At 45.4% G+C, this 24,337-nt stretch overlaps 1 protein-coding gene across 1 annotated transcript; it reads right to left on the bottom strand.

Annotated features, from left to right (window-relative positions):
* Positions 1 to 275: 275 nt before the first annotated feature.
* On the bottom strand, positions 276 to 11,980 carry LOC116510260 (vitelline membrane outer layer protein 1-like). Its single transcript, XM_032219740.1, has 3 exons — positions 11,810 to 11,980; positions 11,434 to 11,528; positions 276 to 576 (listed from the first exon to the last, which is right to left on the bottom strand). The coding sequence occupies exons 1-3, from the start codon at positions 11,978 to 11,980 to the stop codon at positions 276 to 278; spliced, it is 567 nt and encodes a 188-aa protein (XP_032075631.1).
* Positions 11,981 to 24,337: the final 12,357 nt, after the last annotated feature.

The following is a 24,337-nucleotide window of genomic DNA, read 5'->3' on the forward strand; positions in this document are numbered from 1 at the left end:
TCCTGGGACATGTATATTCAGCAGCAAAAATAGCTGGGAACATCAAGTTGACAAAGTTCTTGAAAAGGAATAGGTATCATGCAGAAAAAATTCTACTCATACTCCCACCAAATACAGAAGATGCAACATAATTTTATTTGCATGCAAGCAAGCAGAGTGTAATATTATAGTTTGGTGCTGTGACTTGGATCAAAATGATGAGAGGGAAGACTGCCAATCAGTTGCCAGTCTTTTAACAATCTTTGAAAATATATTTATAGGTGAGAAAACATGTATCAATCATTACAGCAGTAAAAAATCACATCATTGAGTGCTGTGTCATCATCTGTGATTCCCTGTGCATCCTCCACCCTTGTTCTCATCCCACATATGCCATTTGAGGGGCATCTTGTGCTCCATGGGCCAAATTTACCCAATTTATTGCCACGGCCTCTCAGGCGCTTTCTACCACTGCACTTGAACTGGATGTTGTTAACTGCTGTATCATCAAACATTCCTTGATGTGGTTCCACTCTCAGAGAAAAAGAAACCAGGAAGCCTTTACGGCAGAATTTATTTTTGGTCCACTTTCCCCACCTGCCAAAAAAAGACAAAGATAGATAAGCATCTTTTAGTTTCTAAATTAAATCCTTGTCACCAATCCAAGAGATTCAGGCACAATGGCTAAAATCTTGGGGTAGGAATTTATTTTATTTTATTTATTTGTCAGACATGTACAAGAGGAACAAGTATAAATGGGGACAGTAGGACAGGGACGGTAGGCACGCTGGTGCGCTTTTGCATGCCCCCTTTACGGACCTCTTAGGAATGCGTGAGGTCCATGGTAGACAGTTTAAGGTTGACGCTATGGGGATTTGAGGATGTAACAACGGAGTCAGGTAGAGCATTTCAGGCATTGACCACTCTGTTGGTGAAATCGTATTTTCTGCAATCAAGTTTGGAGCAGTCAACCTTGAGTTTGAATCTATTGTTTGCCCATGTATTATTGAGGTTGAAGCTGAAGTAGTCATTGACAGGTAGGACGTTGTAGCAGACAATTTTGTGTAGTATGCTTAGGTCAGACCATAGGCATCGTAGTTCCAGGTTGTCCAAGCCCAAAATTTTGAGCCTGGTGGCATAAGGGATTCTTTTGTGAGCAGAGGAGTGGAGTAGTCTTCTCCTAAAATACCTCTGGACATGTTCAATTGTATTAATGTCCGATATACAATGTGGATTCCAAGCAGATGAGCTGTATTCGAGAATTGGCCTGGCAAAGGTTTTGTATGCCCTAGTTTGCTGTACAATGTTACCGGAGAAGAAGCTTTTAGGTTAACAACTCTTAATGTCTTTTTGGCAATGGAGTTACAGTGAGCTCTGGGACTTAGATTGTTTGAGATGAGTACTCCTAGGTCCTTGACAGAGTGAGCGTCATCTACAAAGTCGTATTCGGCCAGCTTGTATTTTGTGTTCTGATTTTTGATGCCAATGGTAAGACAGAGTATTTGTTAGTTGAGATTTGGAGTTGTCAATTGTGTGACCATTCTGACACATTATCAAGGTCAGTTTGTAGAACATCAGCATTGTCAGTGGTGTTTAATAGTTTTACATCATCAGTGAAGAGGACGCAGCTGCTTATAATACAATCGCAAGGTCATTTATGCAAAGCAGAAAGAGTTCGGGTCCTAAAACGCTGCCTTGGGGGACACCACAGTTGACTGGTACAAGGTTTGATAGGGAACTCCCTATATTGACTACTTGTTGCCTGTTTGACAGGAATGCGGCTATCCAATTGTACACGATCATATAATGGGCCACATTGCTTGAGAAATTGAAACTGAGGGGGTTTAAACAGATATTCTCTTGAATAAGGCTTAGGTTCCAAGGTCCATTTTTCAATGCTAGGAGAGAACTACCTCTTGAGTTGTTCCTAACCTATGAAAACACTCTTCAGCACTGTCAGAATATTGATGAACTGAAATGGAGGCGTGGTAACAAAGTCAGCCAATGAATAGGCATAGTAACTAGGTCAGTCAATGAGGGCTGCTTTGGAAACTGAAACAGTATTTGCAGGAGGCAGTAGGGAGTCTGGGCATTGCTCACATCTGAGTCTGTGCTGAGAAGCTACACTAATCTAGTCTCTCTGCTGAATTGAAACTGAAACTCATCCAAACTGTTCTCTACTTTCTACCATGTTGGAAAAACCTGCTTCTTGGCATTGTACATTTACTTAGGCATTATTATGTATATAAAGAAGTTAATGAATCCTGCTAAATCAGTTGTCTATGTCTGCTTTCTGGATGTGATTTCTGCAACAAAATCTGACAAGAACCTTTGCTGCTTTCCGGAATGGCCTGTATTTCCATTCAACCAAGACTCTTCTAAAAGTAAGGTGACCAGACGTCCCGCTTTTGGCAGGACACCCCCGCTTTTTGATGCATTTTCCCACATCCCGCCCGCTTTTTTAAAAGGCACGCTTTTTTTTGGCACTCGCAGCTCCCGCCCATCAGCTGCTGGGCTGGCTCATCGTTCTGTTCTATGCTACCACCTACAAATTTAAGCCAGCCCAGCCTGCCGCTCACTGATTTGATTGGATGGACTTCAGCCAATCAGTGAGCTGGCCAACCAGCTCACTGATTGGCTGGACTCCTTAGCTGAGGACGCATGCGCGAGTCTCCATTTTATTTCGTCTTTGTTTTGGGCAGCTGCGCTTACTCACTGGTGGTGAGTAAATCATGTTTTGTATTGTCTAATTTGGTACCGTGGGAATCGGGAGGCGCTGGGGGGAGGAGACAGCCCCCTTCTCCCCCTTTGGCTTTGCGGAGTTCACAGCCAGCCCCTGTGGTTCCATCCAGAGCTTTGCCGCCCGTGCCAGCGGCAAAAGCTCTGGAACCACGTGGAAGTTCTCGGGCGGCTGCTCCCTCGCTCTCCTTTGCCACCCGTTCCAGCGCAGCACAGCCTGTGCTTCCTTCCGACCTTCCCGCAAATGCGCCGCGCTCTCCAGAAGGGCTAGGACGGGTCCGGCGGCTAAGCAACGCGCGGCCTTCGCCAGGACTGACAGCCGCGGTCAAAGTAGCCCCCCCGGCCACCCTCGCTTTTGTCTGCTGGGTAGTGAAGGCGGCGGCGGAGGAGGAGGAGGAAGCAGCCCGGTGTCGCTGCTCGCCGCGCGCTCCCTCGCTCGCAGCCAGGCTTTGGTGCTGCCTTTCCCGCTCTGTGCGTGCTGCCCAGACCTCTCCTCCTTCCGTGGAGTCCGTTCGTGAATCAATGGGATTCGCTGCGGAAGGAAGAGAGGTCATGGCAGCGGCAGACGCCAGCAGAGAACGTCCCCTCGCTTCTGGGGCTTCCTTCTGGGGCTTCCGCTGCTGTCCCGACCTCTCTTCCTTCCGTGGAGTCCGTTCGTGAATCAATGGGATTCGCCGCGGAAGGAAGAGAGGTCGTGGCAGCGGCAGACGCCAGCAGAGAACGTCCCCTCGCTTCTGGGGCTTCCTTCTGGGGCTTCCGCTGCTGTCCCGACCTCTCTTCCTTCCGTGGAGTCCGTTCGTGAATCAATGGGATTCGCCGCGGAAGGAAGAGAGGTCGTGGCAGCGGCAGACGCCAGCAGAGAATGTCCCCTCACTTCTGGGGCTTCCTTCTGGGGCTTCCGCTGCTGTCCCGACCTCTCTTCCTTCCGTGGAGTCCGTTCGTGAATCAATGGGATTCGCCGCGGAAGGAAGAGAGGTCGTGGCAGCGGCAGATGCCAGCAGAGAACGTCCCCTCGCTTCTGGGGCTTCCGCTGCTGTCCCGACCTCTCTTCCTTCCGTGGAGTCCGTTCGTGAATCAATGGGATTCGCCGCGGAAGGAAGAGAGGTCGTGGCAGCGGCAGACGCCAGCAGAGAACGTCCCCTCGCTTCTGGGGCTCCCCGCTGCTGTCCCAACCTCTCCTCCTTCTGTGGAGTCCGTTCGTGAATCAATGGGATTCGCCGCAGAAGGAAGAGAGGTCGTGGCAGCGGCAGACGCCAGCAGAGAACGTCCTCTGGCTTCTGGGGCTCCCCGCTGCTGTCCCGACCTCTCCTCCTTCCGTGGAGTCCGTTCGTGAATCAATGGGATTCGCCGCGGAAGGAAGAGAGGTCGTGGCAGCGGCAGACGCCAGCAGAGAACGTCCTCTGGCTTCTGGGGCTCCCCGCTGCTGTCCCGACCTCTCCTCCTTCCGTGGAGTCCGTTCGTGAATCAATGGGATTCGCCGCGGAAGGAAGAGAGGTCGTGGCAGTGGCAGACGCCAGCAGAGAATGTCCCCTCGCTTCTGGGGCTCCCCGCTGCTGTCCCGACCTCTCCTCCTTCCGTGGAGTCCGTTCGTGAATCAATGGGATTCGCCGCGGAAGGAAGAGAGGTCGTGGCAGCGGCAGACGCTGTACAAACTAATCCAACCTAAATGTAGAGGAGGAGAAGAAGGGGGGGATTTAAAAAGAGCAGAGGAAAAAGAAAAGAAAGCATGAAGAAAACATAAAGAAAGGGATGGGAGGGAGGGAAGGAAGGAAGGAAGGCAGTTTATGTTGAAACAGAAAATATTATATAAGGAAGAAAATGGAAATAACTTAGGAAGGAAGGAAGGAAGGAAGGAAGGAATTGCACTTAATATTGAAGGAAAAGAGAATGAAGGAAAAAGTATTGGAAGGATTGAAAGAAGGAAGGAGGAACAAAGAATTACACTTAATATTGAAATGGAAAAGAAAATATAATGAATGAAAGAAGAAGTATAGGAAGGAAGGGAAGCAAGGAAGGAAGGAAGAAACAAAGACTGTTGAAACAGAAAAGATAATATAAGGAAGAAAATGGAAAGACGTATAGGAAGGAAGGAAGGAAAAAAGGAAGACAATGTTGAAATGGAAAAGAATATAAGGAAGAAAATGGAGAAAAATTATAGGAAGAAAGGAAGAAATGTACTTAATATTGAAACAGACAAGGGAATGAAGGAAAAAAATATTGGAAGGATTGAAAGAACAAGGTTTTCCTTGTATGGGATTGATAGTGTCATTCTTAAATTTATTCCCCAAAATTTTTCCCATTTGTCTAGTTCAATGTTATAGCCAAAGTTCTGTGCCCATTTTATCATTGGTTCTTTTACAGTTTCCAATTTCCTCTTCCATTTGATACTTCAAGAGGAATTTGTATATTTTCCCTATCATCTTTCTTCCAGACTTTGAATAATTTTATTCAATTTGTGTGGTTCTGTTTCAATACCATATATTTTAGTGTCTTTATTGTATTTAGTTTTAATTTGGAGGTAGGTTAGCCAGTCACCTTTCATATTCTGATCTGCCAATTCTTCAATTGTTTTTAAATTTCCCTGTCTGTCAATTAGATCTCTGTATCTTAGAATTTTGTTCCAATCTGTAAAATTTGGGTGTGTCGTTCTTTCTGTTGGTGATAGCCAATTTGGGGTTTTCACATAGTGGATTTTTTTGATTTTGAGCCATTGTTGCAGTAAAGTTCTAATTAAATTATTTTGAAAGTATTTGTGCGTTTTATGTTTGTCATTCATTCCATAAGAAATTATGCCAGCCTGCCTGCAGGTCATGGCCTTCTAAGATCAGAATTCTTTTATTCTTTAACTCAATCCAATCCTTCATCATTGTCATTGTTACTGCAGTTGCGTATATATAGGCTCCCTGTGTGCTTCCATCCATCCCTACGAAGATCTGCTGACTCTGCCTGCCTGCTGGTAAGTGAGCTGGGTTTTTTCTTTTATTTTTTTAATGTATTTTAAAATAATATTTTATTTATTGTGCATATGATTTTTAAAAATAGTGTTATTCTGTGTTGATTCTTTTTTTAAATTGTCTTAAACTATTTAAAAAAAGATTCTATCCAAAATAAATTGAAACAAGCCATTTTTAAAATTTCTATGCACAATACTTTGAAATGGACTCAGGAGTCATGATTGACACTGAGTGAATTTGCACTTTTAATAATCAGGAAGATACAATGGCATTGAAAAAAGTGACTGATGATCATTTTTCACACTTAGCGACCGTTGCGACCATTTTTCACACTTAGCAACCGTTGCAGCATCCTCATGGTCACGTGATCAAAATTTTGTTTGGCAACAGATTCGTATTTATGCTGGTTTCAGTGTCCTGGGGTGACCTTTTGACAAAAAAAAATTTTTTAATCAAGCCCCCCCCCCCCCCCCCCGGTCAAGGGCGTCCCTCTTTTCCAATCTGAAAATCTGGTCACCTTATCTAAAAGAGAATTTGACAACTAGACAGATTCTTTGGGTATTAAAATTTTCTTTACCATTCAATTCAATTCAATTTATTAAATTTATATGCCACCCTTTTCCCCCAAAGGGGACTCAGGGCGGCTCACAACTCGAACCGGTTCGAGGAGGGGAATACAGACAAAAGATTTAAAAGCAACAACATAACAATATATAATTTAAAAACTCACAACAGTCATACCATTCGAGAAGGGGGCAACAGCTCTTTAGCCCCAGGCCTGTCGGAACAACCAGGTTTTGAGGGCTTTGCGGAAGGCCTGGAGGGTGGTGAGGGTACGAATCTCCATGGGGAGTTTGTTCCAGCGGGTCGGAGCAGCCACAGAGAAGGCTCTCCTCCGGGTAGTCGCCAGTCGACACTGGCCGGTGGATGGAATTTGGAGGAGGCCTAATCTGTGGGAGCTAATCGGTCTAGTGGAGGTAATTGGCAGCAGGCGGTCTCTCAAGTACCCAGGTCCAATACCATGAAGGGCTTTATAAGTAACGACTAGCGCCTTGAAGCATATCTGGAGACCAATAGGCAGCCAGTGCAGCTCGCGGAGGATAGGTGTTACGTGGGTGAACCGAAATACACCCACAATAGCTCGCGCGGCTGCATTCTGGACAAGCTGAAGTCTCCGAATACTCTTCAAGGGCAGCCCCATGTAGAGCACGTTGCAGTAGTCCAGTCTAGAGGTCACAAGGACACGAGTGACTGTTATGAGGGCCTCCCGGTTCAGATAGGGACGCAACTGGTGCATCAGGCGAACCTGGGCAAATGCCCCCCTGGACACAGCCGACAAGTGGTGTTCAAGAGTCAGCTGTGGGTCCAGGAGGACTCCCAAATTGCGAACCCTGTCTGAGGGGCGTACTGTTTGACCCCCCAGCCTGAGAGATGGAACACTTGGCCAATTAGTAGGAGGGAAGCACAGCAGCCACTCGGTCTTATCTGGATTGAGTACAAGCTTGTTAAGCCCCATCCAATCCCTAACAGCCTCGAGGCACTGGCACATCATGTCAACCGCTTCATTGAGTTGGCACGGGGCGGACAGATACAGCTGCGTATCGTCCGCATACTGATGGTATTTTATCCCGTGCCGTCAAATGATCTCACCCAGCGGCTTCATGTAGATATTAAACAGGAGGGGGGACAGAACTGAACCCTGCGGCACCCCATAATTCAGAGGCCTAGGGGTCAATCTGTGCCCTCTGACTAACACCGACTGCGACCTGTCCGAGAGGTAAGAGGAGAACCACCATAGGAGAGTGCCTCCCACCCCCACCTCCCGCAGTCGTTGCAGAAGGATACCATGGTCGATGGTATTGAAAGCCGCTGAGAGGTCAAGGAGTACTAGGACGGAGGCATGACCTCCGTCCCTGGCTCTCCAGAGATCATCGATCAATGTGACCAAAGCGGTTTCCGTGCTGTAGCCAGGCCTAAATCCTGACTGGAAGGGATCTAGATAATTGGTTTCCTCCAAGGACCGCCGGAGTTGAAAGGCTACCACTTTCTCAACAACCTTCCCCACAAAGGGGAGGTTGGAGACTGGACGATAGTTGTTTAAGACAGCTGGATCCAAAGATGGCTTCTTCAGAAGGGGTCTCACCACCGCCGCCTTTAAAGCGGGGGGGAGAACCCCTCCCGAAGGGAGGCAGTAATAACCACCTGGATCCAGCCCCGAGTCACCTCCCTGCTGTTTGCAACCAGCCAGGAGGGGCACGTGGAGGCACTTACAGCTCCCATGGCCTTGTCCATGTCCTCAGGGGTAACAGCTTGGAAATCAATCCAGTGATGTCCTTCCAGATTCTCCCCTGGTGCCTCGGCTGGTTCTGTGCAATTGGAGTCCAGGTCCATCCGAAGCCGAGCTACTTTATCCACGAGGAATTGGACGTAATCCTCAGCTCTGCCCTGCAAAGGATCGCTCATATCCCTCCTGTTTAGGAGGGAACGGGTTATCCTGAACAGGGCGGCTGGGCGCGACTCAGCGGAAGCAATCAGAGAGGCAATGTGTCTTCTTTTAGTCGTCCTGATTGCCCGAAGATAGGCACTGATGCTGGATGTTAAAAGCACTCGATCTGACTCGGACTTACTGGATCTCCATCGTTGCTCTAGGCGTCTCTTTTGGCGCTTCATCTCCCGGAGTTCCTCAGTAAACCAAGGGGCCCTCCTGGATCCACTGCCTCGGATCGGCCATAAAGGCGCAATCCGGTTAAGAGCCCCTGCCGCTGCTGAATTCCAAGCAGCAACCAGAGTCTCCGCTGGACTGCGGGCGAGGGTATCAGGAACAACCCCAAGCTCCATCTGAAAGCCCGAAGGGTCCATAAGTCGCCTGGGGTGGAACCACCTAATCGGTTCCTCCTCCCTACAGTGGGGGTTTGGTCTCCGAAAGTCAAGCCTTAGTAGGTAGTGGTCTGACCATGACAGGGGTAAGGTCTCACTACCCCTCAAACCAAGATCACAACTCCACTGCTCCGAGAGGAATACGAGGTCGAGCATGTGACCCGCCGAGTGAGTCAGGCCCCGAATTACTTGGGTCAAGCCCATGGCTGTCATGGAAGCCATGAACTCCTGTGCTCCATCAGAGTGTTCACCGAGCGAAGGCAAATTGAAATCCTCCAGAACCATAAGCCTGGGAAACTCAATTGCCAGCTCAGCTACTGACTCGAGGAGCGAGAGGAGGGCTGCTGCAACGCTGTTGGGAGGCAGGTACGTTAACAGCAGGCCCACTTGACCCTTAAGGTCCAACTTCACCAGCAAGGACTCACACCTGACAAGCTCCGGAGCAGGGATCCTACGAGGTACTAGAGACTCTCGGATAACAATAGCCACTCCCCCACCCCTTTACTGGGGTCGCGGCTGATGTAGCACCTGAAAACCATCTGGGCACATCTCTACGAGGGGGACTCCTCCCTCCGGGCCCAGCCAGGTTTCAGTAATACATGCCAGGTCTGCCCTCTCGTCTAAGATTAAGTCCCAGACGAGGGGAGCCTTGTGAACTACAGACCTGGCATTTAGCGACAGCAGCCTGAGATCAGGGTCCTGATTACTTGCGCCATCTGGCCTTGGAGTGGGACTCATAGGGCCGGAAGGAGGTATCTCTGTAATGTAGCGAGCCCTCCTTCCCCGGTAATGGCCAGCCCTAAAGTCCCCGCCATATCTGCCCCTCCCTGTTAAGACCGTAATGCTCCGGCCCACTCCCGTGTCCATAGTCCCTCCACCCACCCCCACAGGCCCCGCATTTCCTGACAGGCCCTTCGAATCAGTCATCCTGAGATTGGAACAGGCCCAGATCCCCCCATCACTTCTGCAAAGCACTCAGTGTGGGGGAACCCGGTTCCCATCCCAATCTCGCTTGCACACTCAAACACTCACTCACTCACACCCCCACAAAAATTTTAAAAGATACAACAGTATAATATAAAAGGGGATTACACAAGTTAAAAGTTAAAAGTGTGGGATCATTCAATCAAATACATACGTACCAGATGCACTCCCCATATAAAAGGAAAATTGCGCAGCTATTTAAGATATTCGAGTAAAGTTTGTACCATGTGAAATGGGAAAAAGGAATGATTACCCTTAAGATTAGTTGTTCTGTTTGCTTCACCTAACTAAAACAAATGAAACAGGATATTTGTACCAATACCCCCTGTGGGGAGGTAAATGAGTAATGAATGTCATGTCTCTGTTTTGGGAGATTGTGTAGAGGTCTACATGACACAGGGAAGGGGTCTACATGACAGAGGAAGGCCAGGTACTTTGGGATGATCAATAAGTTGTCTAAGAGTATAAAAGACTGTAAACAACTGCCATTCGGGGTTCAGATTTTGCTCCTGAACCTTTGCGCAAATAAACCTTTCCTTTGACAAAGAGCTGGTCTTGTCTCATTTTCTGCTACATTTCAGTGGGAGTTAATCCATTTATAAGTAGTATAAAGGCTCTTAACCAACTTATAGTTGCTTGTTATTAGTAGCTCAAGCATTCATAATGTATTCAAGGAAGATACAAAAGCAAAAAATGCAGGGGCTTTATTTGATTTTAAGTTTTACCTCTGGACATTTAATACAGAATATCAGAGTTGGAAGGAACCTTGGAGATCTTCTAGTTACAAGGAAGGCAAATAGATTCATGAACTACAAAATGGAAGAAGTATGCGGGAAACTAAAATCCACAAGGGGTCTTGTTGGAATAAATGCATGCTAGGGAAGAAGAGCCAAAGGGACCAAATGAGATACACCAGTGACGTGCGGCCAGCTTTAGCCCTGGTGAGACACATTTTAGACTTGTGGACTTCAACTCCCAGAATTCCACAGCCAGGCATGCTCAGTTCCAATTTAAAGTGACAGCATTTTTCCCCCTTGCAAAATAAGTTTTCCCATTCTTTTTCTTCTCCCTCCCCCTCCTTCCTCCTTCTCTCCCCCCCTTCCCCCTCTCTCAAACAGACACACGCACACAGAGAACTTCGATCCCTCTCTCATTCACTCACTCTCAAACACAAACACAGAAGTTGCATTGAATATATTTTCCAAAGGCTTGAAAGCAGCTCCTCTGCCATACCCCATCCTTCCCCTGCTGCCTTCCGATCAAACTTTTTGAATTCCTCCCCCCTCCCCACACGCACCTTTTCCAGCTGTTTCAGAGACGATTTCAACTCTGCTTCTCCCTGCCCTGCCCTGCCCTGCCCTCCCCTCTTGAAAAGCCAGAGCTCTGAAGTCAGACTGAGCTAGTCGCTCCCAGAGAACTCTAAAAAGCCTCTAAAAATGCCCTCAACAGGAGGCGAGTGAATACGTGCCTCATTTGCATAAGAAATTCTTCGCTTGTTAACCCTTGCTTAACTCTTAAAAGGTGAAAAATTCCTTATGCAAAAGAGGCCCCTAGTTCTCTGGCCTCCTCCTAGTTAATACTGAGAGCAGACACCAAGCCACTGTGACTTGAAATCTGGTAGCAACTACCCTGGCTTTAATTATTTTAAGAAAATTATTTAAAATCCTTTCCTTTCCCTGAGGAGACTGGTGAGGTCCTGCCTCCCTTGCCTCTAGTGACTGCACGTCCCTGAGATACACTTACTATGGCTCACAAACTATTAGTTACACCACTGCACAACTCAGGAATACAAAAATCTCTCATCCACGTCTCAGCATCAGCAGCTTTTTCAGAAAGGTCATCTCCTCTCCCAATCTTCATGACAAGGAAATGAAATATGGTAAGAAAATCAGTTACTCACGGTCCAACTCTAGACTCAATTACTACACCATCGTCACAGTACAAGCGGATGCCATTCAGACCTGTATTGTCAAGTGTCCATTTGTCTTTGTCCACCTAAGAAAATATGACCTTGGTAAAGTTCTAGATCACCCTTTCTCCACTCGCTGTCCTTCAGATTTCAATTCTCTTACTCATAAATATTGGAAAATGAATTGGATCAAGATTAGATCTGCCACACAATATTCAAACTCAATATCCAAACTCAATTCAATTTTTTAGTTGTAGAATCAAAAGTGCAAAGCATCAACACAATTACTTCTTGATTGCCTTACTTGAAAGATAAGCAATTTCAGAATATTTAGAAGTGAAGGAGCATCAGAAAAGTAAATGTTTACCTTCAGGGCGAAGCCAGTAGCATAGCCAGAAGTGCAAAATGAAATTGGTCCCCATTCACCATAGGAACCCCCATTTGACACCCTGAGCACAGAAGAATAATTTCGGGCTTCAGTATTCCACAGGCAGCAGGAGATAGTCAAGAGAAGGGCGGAGCAGGCTGAGAGATCCATGGAAACCATTCTGCTTCTTGAAACAGAAAACTCTTCAGAAATTGTAGCATTCAGAAACCAGAAATCAATCATAAACTATCCACAATACCACCCTCATGAAATCATGCTTTTCAATTCTTTTGTTTTGTGGCTTTTCATCACCATCCCAAGGAGTAAAAATAAATAAGTAAGTAATTTGCCCAGCCCCTTTCATTGAGGAAATCCTGCTTTTGGATTCTATGAAAAAGCCTAGAAATTCTAGAAGGTCACTTTGCTTTCTGATGCATGTATTGGGTCATCTTGCCCACAAGGCCATCACTTTGTACGTAAGGGAGATTGTCAACCCAGCCACTTAGCAAGTGTGCCCATTAAACATTTTCAACATTCCAAATTGGCACACACATCAAAAGACTCACACGCATTAAGGTACACCTTAATGGTTTTTTTTCCTTTCTTACTCTTTAGCTTTTCTATTTTTCACACTCCATAGATTCGCTAGCCTTGTCTTATTCTTTGCTTTAACTTCTCAGTCTGTCCCTCCTTCTCAAATGCGAAAGGCATGTCTCACTTTTATGTTCACACTAATATTTAGAGCAGGAAAAAGGTATCCATATTCCACTAAACCACCCATATTTCTACTCTTCCAAACAACTAGATGTATCTAATGCTGACTTAATCTCCCTGGTCTCCGTTGACTGCTCTCTGTAGCTTTACTTACTGTCTTCCTGCAGTTAATTTTCCTACTGCGAGAATTGGAAAGATTTTAAATGGAACAACTGTTTGTAGGTGGGATGGAAATAGGGGCAGGGACATGAAACAAAAAACTGCTTGTCACTGTTCTCTGAAAATATGTTCTAGTTTATTAGCATTTTGCTCTAGTCCACTGAATTCTTAGCTGATGCTTAATTCTATTATGTTTATTAAAGATGCTGAACTATAAAAACTATAAAAACAAGACTTTCAGTACCCATGGGCCACACTTAACACCAGGATGGGAGTTGACAAGCCCCATATTGAGCATCGTAGTCATGACGGTGATGATGATGATGATGATGATGATGATGATGATGATGATGATGACGACGACGACGATGATGAAAAGCCATTATTAGCTAAAGAGAACCTAGAGATATTTTTAAGAAGTGTTGTCTATTTTAGATGTTTATTGTTTGGTATATTGTTAGAATTCAGACTATTAATTTCACTCATTAAATTGTGCATAATGTGATCACACAAAGAGATTTTATATATTTCCACCTGGAAATGACAGGAAGTCAAGATGCTAATTTTTAATATTTACAGTCAGAAGAGACTTGTGAATGATGCGGAGGGGAGCATAAATTACATACTTCTGCAATAAGCCATAGTTTGTGCAGCACAACAGAGGTTTACATATTACTAACTCAAACAAACCATATTATGGGTTACCACTATGTAGCTTTCCAGCCATTAGAAAGAATAGATCGCTTTCTTTTTACTACATTGAGTAAAACACACAATATTATCTATGTGGTATTGAGGGAAGCCAACATTATTAATCCTGTGTTCATGCTGATCCCATCATTGCATGGTCATTCCAAGAACAGTTGCAGGCATGCAGTAGACCCAACAACAGTGACTGTGTGAAATGGGGTTGGTTTTTTTTTGCTAAAAAAGATTTTATTTAAGTGTGTAAAATGCCCTGGAAAACTTTCACATTTTCAAAACTACAAACTCTTTAAGTTCTTCAAATTGTACCCATTTTTACCTAATACTTTCTTGATATTTATCCCATATAGTCTTGTCACCATTCCATTCAACAATTTGCATATCAATATGTCTATGTGGGTCTTTTTCTGCAGAAGAGTTAACCAAGAAATTCTACTGACTCTATATTTACTGTCTTTAAGTTTTGAAATGGATTATTTAGTTCAGGGGTCGGCAACTCTAAACACTCAAGGAGCCACACAGGTCCTAAACGGAAGCCCCCTGTTCAATTCTGGAGCCGATCGGAAGTCCGGTTCCACCATCATAGTCTCCTCCTAGGGCAGCATCCTTTTTCCTCTACCTGTCCTAACCGAAAGCCCTATCAATGGTGGAGCCAACTGGTGACACGGAACCACGGAAGATGGATGAACAAGCCACATGCGGCTCTAGAACTGTGGGTTGCTGACCCATGATTTAGGTGGATCTAGAAGAAATGCTGAAGCTAAGTGCTCAAAATATGGTTTTTAAACTGATTGCTGAAACTAATTGCTGAATTGATTTCTGAAAATTAACTGTCAGAACAATTTGCTGAACTATATCACGGCAAAATAATAATGTCACGGAAACTTTTTCTAATCAGTTGTAGTCAATCTGCCCTATACAGTGTAACTTATGACCTGAAGAGAACATGTCCTAACATCTTGTTCCAAGAATCATTGTGTTTGGATTGCATCAACTGGCTGGCCCCGCCCAGCCCTCCCAGCCCAGGAGTCCCCACATGATCTGTTTTGACTGCAGGTAAGAGCAGGGCACATGCAGAGCCTTGGGGAGGGCAAAAAACGAGCCAACTGGAAGTTCGGGAAGACTAGAAACGGGCCCATTTCCTGCTTCCAGAGAGCCTCTGGAGTCTGGGGAGGCTGTTTTCGCCCTCCCAGAGGCTCAAGGAAAGCCTAATCCTAACCCTAAACGTACTGTGGTACAGAAGGCCAACTAGTCCATGCCCATCATGGCCACGCCCACCCAGCAACCCAGCAGAAAACCTCTTGCTAAAATTTTTGAAGCCCACCCCTGATTAAGAGCCTTTATACTAATAAATGGATTAACTCCCAGTGAAGAGTCTTGATTGAATGGAAATACAGACCTTTCCTGAAAGCAGCAAAGGGGCTGAAGAGTATTTTAATAGTTTCAGAACAACTCAAGAGATAGTTCTCTCCCAGTGGTCACAAATGGACCTTGGAACCTAAGCCTTATTCAACAGTAGCCTGACTATCTAAAAACTGAGAAGGTTCTCCCAGGGCATCTCATTCATTTCCCTGGATATTCAATATCTGTTTAAAACCCTTCATTGAAAAAGTCTACAAACTTTCAAGCAAAGTGGCCCATTCCTGTTTCCTTCCAATTAGGAAAATCTTCATAATTTAAACTCATTGTTCCTTGTATCCTCTTGAAGAACGAACCCCACAAACCTTCCCCCTTTTCTGCATTTCAGCCTTTCAGATACTTGAGGGCAACTATTGCCCCATAATTTTCTGTTTTGTAGGCGGAACATACTTCCTCATATGCTTAGTCCTTTCCAACACTTCCTCATATCTCTTTCTCTGAAGTCACTTAACATATGAATTGCTTTTTTCTGTACATTCAGTTCATCAATGTTCTTCCAAAGGGCCCAGAACTGAATGTAATATTCTTGGAGTGGCCGGACCACTCCAAAGCAGGGGTGGGTTGCAGTGAGGTGCAGTGAGGTTTATGGCTGGTGAGGCACTGACGTCATTACATCTTGACTGCATGAGTTGGGCTCTGTGGCTGTCACTTATTCTGCTGCCACTGAGTCACAGGAAGAACGAGTGCCCTCTACTATGAGGCAGGAGAACGACGTGACTCATCTAGTCTGACTTTAGGTGTTTTATGATCACTTGAGCAGAGTTAAGCAAGGGTTAAAAGCCGAAAAATTCCTGACATAGATGAGGCATGCCGTTCTCCTGCCTCCTCCATTAGAGGGTGCTTTTTTAGAGGCTTTTTTAAACAGTTAAGCAGAGTCATCCACAGTGACTCTGGCAGCAACTAGCTCAGCCTGACCTCAGCTCTTGCCTTTTTTCTTTTCATAATGGCAGGCAAGAGCAGAGTTGAAATCCTCTCTGAAACAGCTGGAAAAGGTATGTATGGGTCAGAGGGAGGGGGAGGAATTCAAACTTCATCCTCAAGTGTAGATCCCTCCCCAAGTGTACTTTGATTGCAGGCAGAGCTATGTTGCCTTTTCAAACACACACACACAAACAAACACACACACACACCTGGATAAACTATATAAGTCTAGCTTCACTGATTACAAGTTTGAAAAGGCAACGTGGCTATGCCTGCAATCAAAGGCTCGGATCGGCAAGCAGGAGATGAGAGGGTGGTGGGCTTTATTGCGTTTCAGGCATTTCCCACTCAGACAGCAAGCTGCATTTGTAATGGGTGGGTATGGCAGAGGAGCTGCTTTCAAGCCATTGGAAAATATATCCAATCCAACTTCTGTGTTTGTATTTGTTTGAGAGAGAGTGAGTGAGTGAGTGAGTGAGTGAGTGAGTGAGAGAGAGAGAGAGAGGGAAGGGGGTAGGAGAGATAGTTCAATCCAACTTCTCTGTGTGTGTGTGTCTGTTTGAGAGAGGGGGGAGGGAGGGAGAGAAGGAGGAAGGAAGGAGGGGGAGGGAGAAGAAAAAGAATGAAGGAAACTTTTTTGTAAAGGAGAAAAACAAATGCTGTCACTTTAAATCAGAACTGAGCATGCCTGGCTATGGAATTCTGGGAATTGAATTCCCAAGTCTAAAAAAAATTGAAACCCACCACTGTGTCAGTGCCTCACCAGCCATAAACCTCACCGCATGTCACTGATGTGTGGCTACCATTGAAATGTGTTTGGAAAGTGCATTTATTGTTAAATAATGTGGTTTAAGAGATAAAGACTAGTGCAAGAAAATCTGCACTCATTGCTCACTTAGATTCCAGGCATAATATAGAATTTTGACTATCTAAAGGAATGTGATTTTGTCACTTGTACAGCTGCTTAGATCTATAGGATCTCTATTGTTGGCAATAGAGAGGGAGAGAATCTCCTTCACTGGGGACACAGCTATAAACGTTTTAACAGGTGATTGATTTTAGTACTACCGACCAGATGGTTCCGCCCCAGGCGACTTATGGACTCTCTGAGGTTCCAGACGGAGCTTGGGGTTATTCCTGATACCCTCGCCCGCAGTCCGGCGGAGACTGTGGTTACTGCTTGGAACTCGGCAGCGACAGAGTCTCTTAACTGGATTGCACCTCTACAACCGCTCCGAGGCAGTGGATCCGAGGTGGCGCAGTGGTTAGAGTGCTGTACTGCAGCCACTTCAGCTGACTATTATCTGCAGTTCAGCTGTTCAAATCTCACCTGCTAAGGGTTGACTCAGCCTTCCATCCTTCCAAGGTGGGTAAAATGAGGACCCAGACTGTGGGGGCGATATGCTGACTCTGTAAACCACTTAGAGAGGGCTGAAAGCCCTATGAAGCGGTATATAAGTCTAACTGCTATTGCTATTGCTATTGCTATCCAGGAGGGCTCCTTGGTTTACTGAGGAACTCCAGGAGAGGAAGCGCTGGAAGAGACGCCTAGAGCACCAATGGAGATCCGATAAATCCGAATCGAACCGAGCACTTTTAACATCTTGCATCAGAGAATACATCCGGGCAATCAGGACGTCTAAAAGAACTTACATTGCCACTCTGATTGCTTCCACCGAGTCTCGCCCAGCCACTCTGTTTAGGATAACCCGCTCCCTCCTAAATAGGAGGGATATGGAGGATCCTTTGCAGGGCCGGACTGAGGATTACGTCCAGTTTCTCGCGGACAAAGTTGCTCGGTTTCGGACGGACTTGGACTCCATCTCTGCAGAACCAGCCGAGGCACTAAGGGATAATCTGGTAGGCCATCGCTGGGTTGAGTTTCAGGCTGTTGCCCCTGAGGACATGGACAAGGCCATGAGAGCTGTAAGTGCCTCCACATGTGTACTGGACCCGTGCCCCTCCTGGCTGGTTGTTAACAGCAGGGAGGTGACATGGGGCTGGATCCAGGTGGTTCTTACCGCCTCCCTCCGGGAGGGGGTCTTTCCCCCCGCTCTTAAGGCGGCGGTGGTGAGACCCCTCCTGAAGAAACCATCTTTGGATCCAGCCGTACTAAACAACTATCGTCCAGTCTCCAACCTCCTCTTTGTGGGGAGGGTTGTTGAGAAGGTGGTGGCCTTTCAGCTCCAGCAGTCCTTGGAGGAAGCTAACTATCTTGATCCATTCCAGTCTGGCTTCAGGCCTGGCTACAGCACAGAAACCGCTTTGGTCGCATTGACCGATGATCTCTGGAGAGCCAGGGATGGAGGCCATGCCTCCATTCTGGTACTCCTTGACCTCTCAGCGGCTTTCGATACCATCGACCATGGTATCCTTCTGCGACGACTGCAGGAGGTGGGGGTGGGAGGCACTGTTTTAAGGTGGTTCTCCTCTTACCTCTCAGACAGGTCGCAGTCGGTGTTAGTCGGAGGGCAGAGATCGACCCCTAGGCCCCTAACATATGGGGTGCCGCAGGGTTCGGTCCTGTCCCCCCTAATTTTTAATATCTACATGAAACCGCTGGGCGAGATCATTCGGCGGCACGGGATAAAATACCACCAGTATGCGGATGATACACAGTTGTATCTGTCCGCCCCGTGCCAACTCAATGAAGCGGTGGACGTGATAAGCCAGGGCCTCAAGGCTGTTAGAGACTGGATGAGGGTTAACAAGCTTGTGCTCAATCCAGATAAGACCGAGTGGCTGTTGTGCTTCCCTCCCACTAATTTGCCAAGTGTTCCATCTCTCAGACTGGGGGTTCAAATACTACGCCCCTCAGACAGGGTCCGCAACTTGGGAGTCCTCCTGGACCCATAGCTGACTTTTGAACACCATTTGTCAGCTGTGACCAGGGGGGCATTTACCCAGGTTCACCTGGTACACCAGTTGCGCCCCTACCTGAACCGGGAGGCTCTCACAACAGTCACTCGTGCCCTTGTGACCTATAGGCTGGAGTACTGCAATGTGCTCTACATGGGGCTGCCCTTGAAAAGTATTCGGCGACTTCAGCTAGTTCATACCCTCACCACCCTTCAGACCTTCTGCATAGCCCTCAAAACCTGGCTGTCCCGACAGGCCTGGGACTAAAGATCTCAACCCACCCGAATTGTATGAATGTTGTGTTTTTAACGATGTACTGTCTTATGTGTTTAATTTGTATGTCCTCCCTTCCTTTTGAACTGTAAGCCGCCCTGAGTCCCCCCAGGGAAAAGGGCGGCATATAAATAAACTACCTAAACCTAAACCTAAACCTAAACCTAAACCTACATTTACAAATCAATTGAAATTTCATATTTTATTTTTTTATTTTATACTCTGTTGCACTGTTTAAATTTTATTAGCTACTTGGAGTACTCCCCAATATAATAAAGCAAAGCAGAAGGCAAAGAAATGAACATCCCAACCAATAAATAAGTAGCTTTTGATATTTTAGAACTTTGATTGAGTCGCTTAGTGTTCTTCATATATTTGCAAAACAGAAAAAGAAGAACAAGAAATTGAGAAGGGGCATGCTGACTCTCACCTCCATATTTCCTAATCTTAAATTGATTGGAAAGATCTGTGACAATCTAGACTGTAAAAAAAACCTGACCATGGCGGATTGTAGCAGTGGTGGGTTGCAGGCTGTATGCCCCGGTATGGGCATACAGGAGCCTGCCCGGAGCACTGGATACCATTCCGATACGGTGCTCCGGAGGGCCCACCCAGCTGCCCGAACTCCTTACTGGTCTTTTAAGTCTTCGATGCTTCCACACACAATCATGGCACACACAGTGCCTGCGTAATGCTCCGCTGAACAGCTGGAGCATCGCAGAGGCTCACAGAGGTGCTAAGATGCATGTGTGCACTGTGCATGTCCATGTGAACACCGCCAGGCCCATTCCAATTGTACCAGTTGGAACGGGATCTGGAACCCACCACTGGATTGTAGTCGTATTCAGCCAAATAAATGAATACAGGGCGAACAGGTGTTAGGGCAAACATTGTGGTTTCATTGCAAATATGTGGGGTAGAAGGAAAAGAAAAATAGCTAGAACTCATTATTGGAATCAGATGTGGCCAAATGCAGATGTTATTCCTGAACAGAAAATTTCTTAGCTTAAAGAAAAGAAGACTAAGAGAAGATACAATAGCAAAGTTCACAAATCTAAAACATTGTCATATAGAGAGACTGCATTTGTTCTTTAGCGTCCTGGAAAGTATAAGCAGAACCACTGGATTTAAAGTATCAGAAAGGACTCCCTTCCACAATGGCTACTGTGTGGTAAGTGCTTCTTTTTTCTCTTACCAATGATCTGCAGATTTTTCTGCCAAAACTGATTCTTTGACAGTGCTGCTCCCTGGTTTGAATAGGAGCACTTAGGAATGACTCAAGATAACTTTTGGACAATCATGGACCTAGTTGGGAAGGAACCCAGAGCAATCACTTCAATTAGAGGCACTTTAAAACCCATCAAATTGTAGGAGCTTCAAAGGAAAATCAAGTATAAAAAGGCATGGGTTTGCCTCCCCAATCTGCTAGCTAGCCAGGAACGATTGAGCTGTGTCACTACTTTCTTTTGCCTTCCTGAATTAAAGAGTTCTGCTTTCTGGAAGCTTGCTTTGGTCACTGTTCCCTCTAAGGTGCGCGCCTGCGCGGCCGCGCACATGAAAAGAAATCCCCGCGCAGAGGTTTCTAACTGCCGCGCAGAGATTTCTACCAAAGCAAACGTGGGGAAGTCCTGGCCGCCCGCAAAGGACCTCCCGGGGAGACGCTTTTGGCGGGACACCCCCGCTTTTTGATGCATTTTCCCGCGTCCCGCCCGCTTTTTTAAAAGGCACGCTTTTTTTGGCGCTCGCAGCTCCCGCCCATCAGCTGCTGGGCTGGCTCATCGTTCTGTTCTATGCTACCTACAAATTTAAGCCAGCCCAGCCTGCCGCTCACTGATTTGATAGGCTGGACTCCTTAGCTGAGGAGCTCATGTTAGCTCATGTTTTGTAAATAATGTACTTATTTTATTCTTATTGTCTTATTTGGTACCGTGGGAATTGGGAGGCGCTGGGCTCGGGGGAGGAGACAGCCCCCTTCTCCCCCTTTGGCTTTGCGGAGTTCACAGCCAGCCCCTGTGCTGAGCTGGCACGGGAGCTAGTAGGAAAGCGGCCGAGCCGCCGCCTCCACCTCCGCCGCTTTCCTACTAGCTCCCGCGGCCTCAAAAGCACGGCAGAGGAGGAAGGGGGAGGGATAACGCGGGAGCCAGCTCAGGTGCTCCGCATGGAGGGAGAGACGCCACTGCCACGGGCGGGGAAGCCAGCGGGAGTTTTGCTGGTGAAGGAGAAGAAGCAAGAGGACTGACGGCTTTGAAATGCAACCCCCTGGTCCCGCCGGCCGCAGATTTGATTCGGCATAAGTGGGGGCCGAACACATGCTGAGCCGACTTTGCGCAGTGAGGTGGAGTAATTCAACCCCCCCCCAAAGAACGTGTGTGTGTGTGTGAGAGAGAGAGAGAGAGAGAGGGAGAGAGCGAGAGAGAGAGAATTGGATCAAAATTGGTGGCCAAAGGAGTGGAGGGAGGGAGGGAAGGAAGGAAGGAAGGGAGGGAGGAAGGAAGCCCTGCCCCCTGTGAAAAAAACTGAAGAGGGAGCAGTGAATGAATAAACCATAAAAGCAACAAACAGTTAATGCGTAAGTAAGCTGAGGAGGAAGTTCTCAACTAAGGAAGCAATATTAGAAAGAAATATAAAAAGCTCAATATGCCAAAACACTTATTTTAGTCTTCATTTAATTACTTGTATTGTAGTCTGATGTAACATCTCTTTAAAGTTAACGTTAGAAAAGATAGGGTACAAAACTTAAATAATTAAAAAATGTACATTCATTTTGAAAAATAAATGCAATACTTGATTAATTTCATATCTTTATTTAAAATAGTTTTGGCATGGCATATTATTTTATTGACTCAGTTGGAAATGATGTGGATGTTGTATCTGATTCTGAGGTATATATATTCTTAAGTAACATAACATATAGCATATTGTCCAAACTTGCTAGACTATTTAATTGATCTTACTACTTTAAAGGGGGAGAGTTTCATGATAAATTATTTTATTACATTTATGTTGCATTTATATATTATATTTATTACATTTATATTTCACATTATATATTTGTATTGTTATTTTAGTGTTTATTGTCAATTTTGATAGATATTATATTGATATATCAATACTGATTTTACTCACACTAAATAACAATTACTGCTATTATTTATCAGCATCAAATATTTACAGTTTTTAATATTGAGTTAGTCGTATTTTAGAATAATAGGATTATCTTTTAATAGGATAATTGGCAAAATCTAATTCACATGTGATGGGTTGCATTCCAAAGAATGTGAGAGGACAGGTTGCCTGCAAAATGCCAGGACCCAGGACCCTGTTGGTGCCATGTCTCTCTCTAGCCAGTCTAACAATGTAAAAGCTGAGCAGAGAGCCTTTTTTTTTTCAGGGTGAGCGGAAAAGTATAGTGTTTGAGTGGCACTTTTCATGCCTGGCATTCATCGGGTTGAAACCTCGCTCGCAATTGGCGCTTGACGCTTGGAATGTTGCGCAAATGTCCAGCAGATGCGACAGCAGTTCAAACTGTGGCTCTCTTAGGTGCTGCCGCTCACACACTGTACTTTTCCGCTCACACTGAAAAAAAATTAGAGGAAACATTGGCTTTGTTGTCAATTTCTTCTCAGCGCTGGTGACTGCTTCCCATCTGGGGAATAAACCAAGGAGATTTCTTCCAACATCTTTAAATTGATCTTTGATTCCTGCCAACTGCCTGGATGGGTCCCTCCAGTTTTCCTGGCAAGTTTTTAGAGGTGGTTTGCCATTGCCTCTTTCCTAGAGCTGACAGAGAAGGACTGGCTCACAGACACCTACTAGCTTCATACCTAAGATAGAATTCTCAGTCTCCTGGTTTCTAGCCTGATGCCTTAACCACTATAACAAACTTCCCTCTCTTTACTCTTTCGTATTGTTTTCCAGATCTGATTTATAATGACATACTGTGTTTCCCTGAAAATAAGATAGGGTCTTATTTTCTTTTGACCCCCGAAATAAGCGCTTGGTCTTATTTTTGGGGATGTCTTATTATTTTTGAGTTGTAGGAGATAGTGAGCGTGATCAACTCATGGCTGTTGCAATATTTTCGAGGGAGGGTTTATTTTAGCACATGCACTCAAAAGCCCGATTGGGCTTATTATATGGGAAGGTCTTATTTTCAGGGAAACAGAGTATTATTACAATCTTAAAATCTATGCTTTCAATCAAAAGATTCCTACACTATAAAATGTGTTCCCCTCTTTGACAATATGTTGCAAGTAATGTTTCTTCAGGTGAGATTTGTTTGTTAATTTGTCTTTAATAAATTTATTTGACATCTATACCATGATATTGTCACGTTCCGGCGTTCACATATTCACCAATATCTACGCAATATTGGTAGCTCCCAAGGGACAGTTAAAGGCTGTCTTTCACTCATCCCCTTCTCAGATCCTGACACGATAATAAGCCTCCCTCAGATCTAACTTAGTGAAAATCACTCCCTCAGATAAATGGGCCAGCATATCCTTTATGAGTGGCAGCGGGTACATATGCTCTACACACACTCCGTTTATACCTCGAAAGTCTACACATAGACGCAGACCACCATCCTTTTTCTCTCTGAATAACACAGGGGCTGCAATAGGGGATCTTGCTGGCTGTATAAAACCCCATGCCAAGTTCTTGTCAATATATTTTCTCATCATTTTAATATCTTATTAAAAACTCAAAATATTTTTAGCATTAATTTTCTCTGTTTCTTAACCAATCCTGACCCAGTAATAGTATATTTTCTCTAATATTTATTTGTTCTCTGTAGTAAAATGCAAAGTACAAAGCCAAATAAACCCTAATAAATACGTACATATTACTGTGACCTAAACCTGGCTTATTGAAAGAAGGAAATGACTTTGAAGATACAACATAATTTCATTTGCATGCAAGCAAGCATGGTATGGTATTACAGTTTGATGCTGTGACTTGAATCAAAATGATGAGAGGGAAGACAGTTGCTTGAGGTTTCTGCTACTTATGCCTCTCCAATCTGGACTGTTTGAAGAGGTCACACCTGGGGGAACGGTTACCATGTACTACCACATTACACACAAACACACCCTTTATTATCAAGTTAATGTTTAACTATACTGTATTTTTCAGTGTATAAGATGCACCTTTTTCCCTCAAAAAAGAGGTTGAAAATCTGGGTTTGTCTTATATACTCAATACAGCATTTTTTTCCTCCCAAAACCTCACCCCCTTCACCAAAATGGCCATGCGTAGCTTTTAGGAGGCTTTCCGAGAGCTCCTGGGGGCTGGGAAGGGTAGAAATGAGCAAAAAACAGACCATTTTTTTGCTCAATTTTCCCTCCCCCAGTCCCCAGGAGCACTCTATAAGCCTCCTAAAGGCTATCCATGCCCTCTTTTTGACAAAAAATGGGTCCATTTTTGTGAAAAATTGGTCATTTTTTGCTTATTCCCTCCCCCCCCCAGGAGCACTCTACA

Source organism: Thamnophis elegans, chromosome 6 (genome assembly GCF_009769535.1).
Source record: "Thamnophis elegans isolate rThaEle1 chromosome 6, rThaEle1.pri, whole genome shotgun sequence".
Classification (NCBI taxonomy): domain Eukaryota; kingdom Metazoa; phylum Chordata; class Lepidosauria; order Squamata; family Colubridae; genus Thamnophis; species Thamnophis elegans.

What these genes read in the sequence shown, in the direction of transcription:
- LOC116510260 (XM_032219740.1), bottom strand. Translation starts at nt 11,980, where the DNA reads ATGGATCTCTCAGCCTGCTCCGCCCTTCTCTTGACTATCTCCTGCTGC. An exon ending in CTACTGGCTTCGCCCTGAAG is followed by an intron (nt 11,529 to 11,809) that starts GTAAACATTTAC and finishes ATATTTTCTTAG; the next exon opens with GTGGACAAAGACAAATGGAC. An exon ending in ATTGAGTCTAGAGTTGGACC is followed by an intron (nt 577 to 11,433) that starts GTGAGTAACTGA and finishes TTTTTTTGGCAG; the next exon opens with GTGGGGAAAGTGGACCAAAA.